We start from the raw sequence: 11,158 nt of genomic DNA, 5'->3' as shown, positions 1-11,158 counted from the left end.
GCTGTCTGCTCTGTGATACAGAGTCCTGATGACTCCTAACTTGTGCTCCAAAGGGTGATGGGAGTCAAACTGCAAGTACTGGTCTGTGTGGGTGGGTTTGCGGTACACCTCAGTTTGCAAATGTCCTCTTATCAGAGACTGAGACCTCACAGTCCAAGAAAGCCAACTTGCCATTTTTTTCATCTTCTCGTGTGAACTTGATGTATTTATCCACAGAGTTGATGTGGTCAGTAAAATGTTGGACTTCCTGAGATTTAATTTTAACCCAGGTGTCGTCAACATACCTGAACCAATGACTTGGTGGTGTCCCTGAAAAGGACGTCAAGGCTCTCTTTTCTACCTCCTCCATGTACAGGTTGGCAACAATCGGAGAAACTGGAGACCCCATAGCACACCCATGTTTCTGCCTATAATATTGCTCCCCATATGTGAAGTAGGTTGACTGCAGGCACAGTTTCAAGAGTTGCCCCAGTTGTTCTGTGGAAAGCGTGGTCCTGCTGCTCAGAGTGGTGTCTGATTTTAATTTTAAACTGACCACCTCTACTGCATCATCAACAGTAATGCACGTAAAGAGTGATGTGACAGCAAAAGAGACCATTGTTTCATCAGTCTCCATGATGACATCCCTCACCTTATCCACAAAGTCCATGGTGTTCTGTATGTGGTGTTCTGAGCTGCCAACTAAAGGGATGAGTACAGACGCCAGATATTTAGAAAAAGTTTTGGATTTGGAGACCAGTATTTGCAGTTTGACTCCCATCACCCTTTGGAGCACAAGTTAGGAGTCATCAGGACTCTGTATCACAGAGCAGACAGCGTCCCCACTAGCTCAGGAGCCAGGCAGAAGGAGAAATCCCACACAAGACAGGCTCTAGAGCAATGTGGATATCCTAACTGGGCCTTCCTAAAAGCAGAGAAGAAACCCAAACAGGACTCCAGTCAGCCAACAGGTGAAAAGGAGGAACCCAGACCCAGACCAGTGGTCATTCCATATGTTGAGGGAGTATCAGAGAAACTGAGACATTTATTTTCTAAACATAACGTCCCAGTGGCTTTTAAACCACAAAACACGTTACGGCAAAGACTGGTTCATCCCAAAGATCCAGTCCCCCGGCACAAACAGAGTAATGTTGTGTATGCTGTTCAGTGTTAGGAGGGCTGTGATCAGTCTTACATCGGGGAAACAAAAAAGCCACTGGCGAAAAGGATGGCCCAGCACAGAAGATCAACATCATCAGGCCAGGACTCTGCGGTCTACACTCATCTCCAGGCCAGCGGTCACTCTTTCAGGGATGAAGATGTGCACATCCTGGATAGAGAGGAACGATGGTTTGAGAGAGGAGTAAAGGAGGCCATCTTTGTGAAAAGAAACCGTCCATCGTTAAACAGGGGTGGAGGCCTACGTGTTCAATTGTCCCCCTCTTACAATGCTGTGATTGCTAGTATCACTCAGCCCTCTGTGAATAGTAAACAGCCATCAGTGTGCTAATGATCCATTGTTAGGCTGGTGGTCCTTCTTGAGCATGTGATCAGCTGGTTTTGGTTGTCAGCAGCAAAACTGGTTGATCCACTCTGAGAAGGTGCTATTTAAGAGACTGAGCTGAATACAGCACCTCAGACTGAGGAAGTCTCTCGGATGAGAGACGAAAAGTTTCTACATTTTTTTGTTGTTTTGCTTTTTTATTTTTTTTGAATGTCCAGAGGACTAGATTTAACTTTTTTAGTTTTTTTTTTTTTTTTATGTGTTCATTCTGAGGCGTTATCCTCCTGGTTGTTTTGCTCTATTGCTTTTGTGGTTGCTTTTATCCTGCTGCTATCTGATGTTCACTATTTGTAGCACTTTGAGATTCACTGTGAATTTAAAGTGCATTATAAAAAAAAGTTATTATTATTATTATTATTATTATTATTATAACCTTCGTCCTCAGTCTCTCATTTGTTGTCGAAAAAATACTGTAGCCTACCAGGAAGTCATTGATCACTATCTTCATATTCCTACTGCTGCAAGCTTGTGCTCCACAGAGCAAAACTTGTTCTGCGCATGTAGGGTAGTCCCCTCCTCTCCGTTCTCTCTTCTTATCCGTTTCATTGGTTCGGTTGTGACCTGTTCATTGGTCAGATTTATTTTATTTTATTTAACCTTTATTATACAGGTAGTCTCATTGAGTCATGAGGACCCACCCTCCAAGAGAGACGTGTACTGGGCAGCTATGTGAGCACCCGGGTGTGACAAAGCTAAATGATTTTGGCAGCATGTAGCTCATTGGCCCGTCAAAAGAAATAAATAAAAATAATCCATAAATTGGCCGCAGCATTGTATAAGCCGCGGGGTTCAAAGCCTGCGAAAAAAAGGAGCAGCTTATATACCATAAAAATACAGTACTGGCCTTGACGGGGCAGAGGAAGCTGCGCGCTACATTTAATGCTAGGTCGAAGCCGGTTATCCTGTGACCACAATCTCTGCTCCCCATCCGGAAGTAGCAGAGGAGGGGGGTGGCGTGGATTTTTGTAGGCAGAGGTCTTGGTTCTGTTGACCGGGCGGGGTGCCCTCCTTGGATAATGGTAGGGAAACACTGACATCTCAGAAAGGGATACTTGGCCATACATCTACAACTGATTACCTTTGAAGTCAACTAATTTTAAGATGGCTACCACAACTAATCTACATATAAATTGTTTTATGACCGTAAATCTTAGTCATTGAGTTAAAATTTTGTGTGGCAGTAGTCATTCATCACATAAACTCCCATCGCTAACAGAACAGAAAAGATCAAGCCTCACATGAGGTTGCACATATTGTTCTGTTTGTCTGAAATAGCTATAACTTTGTCATCTTTTGAACTGTTGATTTTAGTTTAATACTCTGCGTGAGAGATGATGGCAAATATGCATTCCTTAAAGGAAAGCAATACCTTTTATTTTTAAAAGGATTTCCACGTGGTGAAAACAATTAAAATCTCTAAAGACAAATGCAGATTGCACCTGATAAATGGAAAGGTTTTTGGATTTCCAGCCTGACGTCTTGACGAGCTGAGTTTGTTGTAGTCGGTTAATACTCCTGCAGTCCTAATGGAGTTTTTCTGCCTTGCTGCATGGCTCTCATGACTGTTTGTCTGTGGGCGGATTACTGAACAGCTCTGTCCAAACACCAGCTGCTCCATCTGGACTCAAGCCACTTGCAGATCCACTACTTACACCCATCACAGCTGGATCTCTGCCGGGTGTCCCTAACAATATTGGTTTCATGCTCTCAGCCTTGAGAAGCTAAACTGCTGCTGTTCGTAGCTTTTTCTTGTTCGACACTTAAAACCTCAAACTTTTAAAATCTAAACCAGGGGATGAAATTTTGTCCAATCTTGTGCCATTAATGAGCTCTATGCAAAGTTTAATTTGAATTCTGAATAAGAAATGTACATATTGTATGTCTTATATAATATTCTTTATTCAAAAGATTCATCCATCCATTATCTTTTACCTGCTTCTTCCATTTTGGGTCACGGGGGTCACCGGTGCCCAGGTCCAGCAATCATTGTGCGAGAGGCGGGGTACACCATGGAAAGGTCGCAAGTACATCACAGGGCCACATAGAGACAAACGAGACAAACAACCATTCATTCTGTCACTCACACCTAGGGACAATTTAGAGTTTCCAATCAGCCTAACATGCATATTTTTGGTCTGTGGGAGGAAACCACACGAGTGGTGGAGAAAACCCACACATGCATGGAGAGAACATGCAAACCACCCAGAAAGGCCCCCAGGACAGGATTTGAACCAGTGACCTGCTCGCTGAGAGGCAGCAGCTCTACCAGTTGCACCACCGTGCTGCCCTTGTTCAAAAGATCCAAGGGGATTTTGTCTTCCACTTTCTCTACAATACTCTTTAAAGCCAGTTTATTCTGAATTCTAACCAGAGCATCGTAGCAGCTGTGGCTGAGTGGTTAGAGCAGTCGTCCTCCAATGGGAGAGTTGGAGGTTTGATTCCACCAGCAGTCACATGCCGAAGTGTCCTTGGGGAAAACACTGAACCACTCATTGCCTCTGATGTGTGTCCCATCAGAGTATGAATGTGATCTAAATCTCTGATTTTTCTTTGTATAAATATAGTAGTGCTGTATGAATGGGTAAATGAAGGTACGGATTGTGCTGTAAAGAGATTTGAGTATCTTGATGAGATAGAAATGTGCTATATACAGGTCCTTCTAAAAAAATTAGCATATTGTGATAAAGGTCATTATTTTCCATAATGTAATGATAAAAATTAAACTTTCATATATTTCAGATTCATTGCACACCAACTGAAATATTTCAGGTCTTTAATTGTTTTAATACTGATGATTATGGCATACAGCTCATGAAAACCCAAAATGCCTGTCCCAAAAAATTAGCATATCATGAAAAGGTTCTCTAAACAAGCTATTAACCTAACCATCAGAATCAACGACGTAACTCTAAACACCTGCAAAAGATTCCTGAGGCTTTTAAAAACTCCCAGCCTTGTTCATTACTCAAAACCGCAATCATGGGTAAGACTGCTGACCTGACTACTGTCCAGAAGGCCATCATTGACACCCTCAAGCAAGAGGGTAAGACACAGAAAGAAAATGCTGAATGAATAGGCTGTTCCCAGAGTGCTGTATCAAGGCACCTCAGTGGGAAGTCTGTGGGAAGGGAAAAGTGTGGCAGAAAACGCTGCACAACGAGAAGAGGTGACCGGACCCTGAGGAGGATTGTGGAGAAGGGCCGATTCCAGACCTTGGGGGACCTGCGGAAGCAGTGGACTGAGTCTGGAGTAGAAACATCTAGAGCCACCGTGCACAGGCGTGTGCAGGAAATGGGCTACAGGTGCCGCAATCCCCAGGTCAAGCCACTTTTGAACCAGAAACAGCGGCAGAAGCGCCTGACCTGGGCTACAGAGAAGCAGCACTGGACTGTTGCTCAGTGGTCCAAAGTACTTTTTTCGGATGAAAGCAAATTTTGCATGTCATTCGGAAATCAAGGTGCCAGAGTCTGGAGGAAGACTGGGGAGAAGGAAATGCCAAAATGCCAGAAGTCCAGTGTGAAGCACCCACAGTCAGTGATGGTCTGGGGTGCCATGTCAGCTGCTGGTGTTGGTCCACTGTGTTTTATCAAGGGCAGGGTCAATGCAGCTAGCTATCAGGAGGTTTTGGAGCACTTCATGCTTCCATCTGCTGAAAAGCTTTATGGAGATGAAGATTTCATTTTTCAGCACGACCTGGCACCTGCTCACAGTGCCAAAACCACTGGTAAATGGTTTACTGACCATGGTATTACTGTGCTCAATTGGCCTGCCAACTCTCCTGACCTGAACCCCATAGAGAACCTGTGGGATATTGTGAATAGAAAGTTGAGAGACGCAAGACCCAACACTCTGGATGAGCTTAAGGCCGCTATCGAAGCATCCTGGGCCTCCATAACAACTCAGCAGTGCCACAGGCTGATTGCCTCCATGCCACGCCGCATTGAAGCAGTCATTCATGCAAAAGTATTCCCGACCAAGTATTGAGTGCATAACTGAACATGATTATTTGAAGGTTGGCGTTTTTTATATTAAAAACACTTGTCTTTCATTGGTGGGATGAAATATGCTAATTTTTTGGGACAGGCATTTTGGGTTTTCATGAGCTGTATGCCATAATCATCAGTATTAAAACAATTAACGACCTGAAATATTTCAGTTGGTGTGCAATGAATCTGAAATATATGAAAGTTTCATTTTTATCATTACATTATGGAAAATAATTACCTTTGTTTTTTGAGAAGGACCTGTAACTACAGTCCATTACCACTGATCACACAAAGTCAGCTCGACTTTTTCACCGCCTGACTAAAACAAGAGTCAGAGTTTCCTTGTCATTCGCACCACATGTGGTACATGTGGTGGTACGAGATTGTGTTCTCAGGGTCCCAGTTACATCCCACAATAAAATGTAAAAGAAAAACAGTAATAAGATCTAAGATATGAACTAAGAAAATCATTAACTAAAATTATGCTCAGCACTAATAGACTAAAAACATTAAAAACAATAGAACAGCAGCACAAACATGAGACTGTGTGAGCAGATGAGCACGAATGAACACAGCAACATGAAACAGATAAGCAACAACATGAAACAGATCAGCAGCAACATGATGTGATATTTTCAGTGATTATCCTGACTAGAGATTCATGAGTCTAACAGCCTCAGGGTAGAAGCTGTTCCTCAGTCTAGTGGTTCTACACTTAATGCTCCTCAACCTGCTCCCTGAGGGGAGCGGGGCAAGAAGTGTGTGTGCTGGGTGTGTGGGGTCCTTCGTGATTTAGGTAGCACTCTTCCTGCATTTATAGGTATAGATGTCTGTGATGGTGGGGAGACTGACTCCAACAGTCTTCTGTGCAGCCTTCACCACTCTCTGCAAAGCTTTTCTTTCTGCAGCTGTGCAGCCTCCATGCCACACGTTGATGCTGGAGCACAGGATGCTCTCCACTGCGCACCTGTAGAAGGAGGTGACGACTGAGCTCCCCAGGCCAGCTCGTCTCAGCCGCCTGAGGAAGTAGTCTCTGATGAGCTTTCTTGATCAGGCTGGTGGTGCTGTTGCCCCAGCTGTGGTTGTCACCTGGTTTTAGTAAAGTCAACCAATATACACCTTCTACCACAAAATTATAGTACAGAATACTATGTTCCATCCATCCACCCATCCATCCATTATCTTTTTACCCGCTTCTTCCATTTTGGGTCACGGGGGTCGCCGGTGCCCATGTCTGGCAATCACAGTGCGAGGGGCGGGGTACACCCTGGACGTGTCGCAAGTCCATCACAGGGCCACTTAGAGACAAACAACCATTCACTCTCACTCACACCTAGGGACAATTTAGAATTACCAATCAGTCTAACATGCATGGTTTTGGTCTGTGGGAAGAAACCGGAGTACCCAGAGAAAACCCACACATGCACGGACAGAACATGCAAACTCCACCCAGAAACGCCCCCGGCCAGGATTTGATTCAATGTTCCAATAATTACAAAAACAAATAGGTAGAGTAGAGCAAGTAAAGACAGAAGCAGAGAGAGGAATTGTGGTCAGTTTGTTCTCCAGCAGTCTAAGTCTATAGCTGCATATCTAAGAAACCAAGCCAACCCTAACTATAGGATTTATCAAAAAGGAAAGTCTTAAGCCCAGTCTTAAAACTGGACAATGTGTCAATCTCACGGACAGAAACTGGAAGTTGGTTCCACAAGAGAGGAGCCTGATAACTGAAAGATCTGCATCCCATTCTGATTTTGGAAACTCTAGGAACCACAAGTAAACCTGCAGTTTGAGAGCGAAGTGCTCTGTTAGGAAAATATAGAACAATAAGATCTGTAATATAAGATGGAGCCAGGTTGTTGAGAGTTTTGTAGGTTAGATATAAGATTTTGAATTTTGTTCTGAAATGACAATGAAATAAATAACAATCCTGATGTATTATCTGACTTTTTAAAAACTTGTTTGCTTATTTGTCTTCAAGACAAAACATTTACATGATCTCTCATTCATTTTGTTTCAGATACCAAACTTTCTGCATTTGACACCAACAGCTGTCAAGAAACACTGTGACGCTCTGAAACGTAAGCAGATTAATACTTTCTGGTGTTTACCAAAATATTCATGTTGTTGATATTGATTAAAAAAAAAAAAACCTGTTTTTAATTTTTTTTAGTTTACATGAAAATGTCTTTTTGCTTTCAGCTTTCTGTACAGAGTGGCCCTCAGCCTTGGACACTGATGATAAATGTGACAAGTATTTTCCTATTAAGGTGCAAAGCACAGACTACGTATCTGCAGGTCCTTCTGTCAGAAACCCTGCAGCTCGTGTTGTTTGTCTCAGAGTGAGTGGCCTTGTTTTTTAATTTTTTACACCATCTAGCATGGACGTGTTACTTAGCTATAAAATTTACTTTGAGTTTGAGTTTATCATTCTCAAACATGTTGGGCTTTGAAGCTGAACAGTATAGTTCCTGACATGTACAGTACATGATATTTTTGTTGTTTTTTTATTTTTGATTATTAGAGTTCTAGATTTTCTTTTTGTCAACTTGTATAGGAAAAAAGTAGCAAAACCTTTAGGTTTTAACAGATTTTCTGATACATTTTAATGTTGCTCTTAATCCTCCCTCCACCAATAATCCATCAATATGCAATCTGTCTTTAAGACTGGAGACACACATGAAAAACACAACACACTTAAAATTCCATAAGAGTAAAGATGCTTTATTGAACTAAGATATCAGATAGAAAATATAATACAACAACCACTCCTTGAACCTCATAAACAAACAGCTCAAGTGTATATTTATGATACAGATGTGTAACTTATAGAAAAACACAATTTTTATAGTGGCTAAAAAAATCTTTGTTTCATCCGCTGAAAAAAAAGATGCTTTATGATTAATTTATTAGAAGTGTTGCTACATTAAACAGAAATTACAAGAAAATCTCTGCTCTCTCATATCAGTGGAAGTCTTATAAACTGTCATTGAAAAGTTTTTTTTGTTTTGATGAATGGTTTCTCATATTTGCCTTTAATCAACAGCCATCTGCTCCTTACACACATTGCCGTAGATTATATCAGCAAGGTAGGAATCCAACAATAATCTCAAATGGATTAGAAAATAACATGAACTTTGAAACTACAAAATCCAGAACCGTGAACAAAGTCCGCGCTTTTAGGTAACAAGAAACAATGAATCCTCGAGGGATGAACCCCAAAAGGTTTTCTTTAATTTGTTGTTATTCAGATGAGATAAAGGTAATGAGGAAGAATATTTAAATATATATATTTTGTGGCAGAAGCAGATTCAGGTAGAACACCTTACTGTCTCTGTGCACATTTTTATACCCAGAACCTTTAGACCTTGGTGTCGGATCAACACAACCTGTATTACATAAAAACATTGTTTGCTAGTGTTTGTGAGTCTGAATTGATGAAGCCAAGAAATATTAATGACATATGGCACATAACACTGCAGCTGCCTAAAGGTTTCTGTGGTCATCTCGTATCATTGCCCTTCCAGGTAAAGCTGTCCAGTTTAAACTTGGATGACCACGCACGGAAGAAAATGCTCAAACTTGTTGGGGAGCGATACTGCAAGGACTCTGATATCCTCACCATCACAACTGACAGGTGAACACTGCCTCCTAAAAACGGTACAAAATGATCAACCATCATCTAACTTTGTTTTTTTACACTCCATTTTGCCAGCTGCCCTCTGAGACAGCAAAACTATGACTACGCCATGTACCTGCTGACTGTTCTTTACCAGGAGTCTTGGGTGAGTTTTTCTTTTATGCTGCTGCATGTGTTGAAATGTTCTGAGTCGACTTGAGGCCTGAGCTCAATCTCAGCCAGTCCCTCATTTCTAACTGTGCACTGTTTATTGGATCATTTGTGACTGTACCATAGAGTTGCACAAAACAACTAGAGTGAACACTCGATCCTGCCCACTGCTCACACTGCTCACATCTGTTTCATCATGGAGGAGCAAAGATGGCGATCAGAGAGGAACAGCTCACAGCCAACAAAGAAACTACCATATTTGATTAACAGCAAGCCCAACTGGATCTGGGTCAGAAATTATTTGTAATCTTTTTTTACAATAAATAAATACTGCCCTAGATGTTCACGTGATGTTGCAAAGTCGTGTCAACCAAGACAGCCCCACAACATCCAGAGCAATAATGAAATCAGGGTGAATCTCATCCACCCCTGGAGCCCTGCCGCCTCGGAGCTTTATAACTACCTCGGTGACCTCAGCCACGGTTATGGAGAGACTAACCCTGAAGTCCCCCGATTCAGCTTCTCCATGGAAGACGTGCCAGTGGGATTGAGAAGGTCCGAGAAGTATTCCTTCCACCTCCTGATGACATCACTGGTTGAGGTCAACAGCACCCCACCTTCACTGAACACAGTATTAGTAAAGTGCTGCTTTCCCTTCCTCAGCCACCTGATGGTTTGCCAGAATCTTCTCTGAGCTGATCGAGTCTATATCCAATGCCTCAGCAAACTTCTCCCACATCTGAGCTTTTGCTTCAGCAACAGCCAAGGCTGTGAACTGTTTGGCCCTCCAGTACTCCTCAGCTGCCTCCAGAGTCCCACCAGCCAACAAGGCCTGATAGGACTCTTTCTTCAGCTTGACAGCCTCCCTAACCCAGGGTGTCCACCACCGAGTTCGTGGATGGCCTCTGTGAGAAGCACCGACAACCTTGCGGCCACAGCTCAAGGCAGCTACCTCAACAAGTGAGGTGAGGAACATGGCCCACTCGGACTCAATGTCCCCCACCTCAGCTGGGATGCAGTTAAAGCTCCCCCAGTGGTGCGAGTTGAAGATCTCTCTGAAGGGTTCTTCTGCCAGGTGTTCCCAGCAAACCCTCACTAAATGTTTGGGTCTATCGGGTCTGTCCGGCATCTTTCCCCTGCTATCTGGTCCAACTCACTACCAGGTTGTGATCAGTTGACAGCACAGCTCCTCTCTTCACTCGAGTGTCCAAAACAAACAGCAGCAAATCAGATGACATGACTATGAAGTCAGTTCAAAAAGCGTTCAATACAAAAACAACTGGACTTTATTTGTAACAGAAGACGTTTCGCTCCTCATCCGAGGAGCTTTCTCAATTCAAAGAGCAGAGAGTGAGAGATACAGGTTATAAGGCTGAGTGAGATAAGACACACACACATAAGACACACACACACACATACTGTATATGTAGATTGGCAGTTCACACCTAAAAAAACCTAAACAGTAGGTCTTTGTTCCTCTAATTCACAGTCGAGGCCCCTCTGTTCCCATCAGGTGTGAAAACCGGCTGGGGATCTGTTTTAAAGTTGCATTATGTAGAGGCAGGGCAGCCGGCTTGGGACCCGAGAGTCCCAGGTTCGATCCCCAGTCACTGCACATCACGTGGCGTCTCTGGGCAGCACGTCTAATTCCCAAAATGTCCCCCGGGCGCTTTCAATAGCTGCCCACTGCACCACCTGGTGGTGGATGGGTTAAATGCAGAGACTAATTTCGCCATTGTATGGAAACATACAGTGCTGACATTGTGATGACATTATTATTATTATTATTATTATTATATGTTTTTGAAAGTGGGAATCTGAGGCCTCCTCCTCTGTTAA

The 11,158-nt window shown here is 42.9% G+C and overlaps 1 protein-coding gene across 1 annotated transcript in view; it reads left to right on the top strand.

Moving 5' to 3' along the window:
* mrps35 (mitochondrial ribosomal protein S35) overlaps positions 1-11,158 on the top strand; it is a 68,620-nt gene that overhangs the window by 11,901 nt on the left and 45,561 nt on the right. Inside the window, exons 4-7 of the mRNA XM_037683030.1 lie at positions 7,550-7,610; positions 7,732-7,871; positions 9,057-9,166; positions 9,245-9,314. Coding sequence (XP_037538958.1) covers positions 7,550-7,610; positions 7,732-7,871; positions 9,057-9,166; positions 9,245-9,314 — 381 coding nt within the window. The remainder of the gene's footprint in view (positions 1-7,549; positions 7,611-7,731; positions 7,872-9,056; positions 9,167-9,244; positions 9,315-11,158) is intronic.

Source organism: Nematolebias whitei, chromosome 10 (assembly GCF_014905685.2).
Source record: "Nematolebias whitei isolate Nwh7 chromosome 10, NemWhi1, whole genome shotgun sequence".
Lineage (NCBI taxonomy): Eukaryota > Metazoa > Chordata > Actinopteri > Cyprinodontiformes > Rivulidae > Nematolebias > Nematolebias whitei.
Note: the sequence above shows the minus strand (reverse complement) of the source record. Positions and strands in the feature narration are given on the sequence as shown.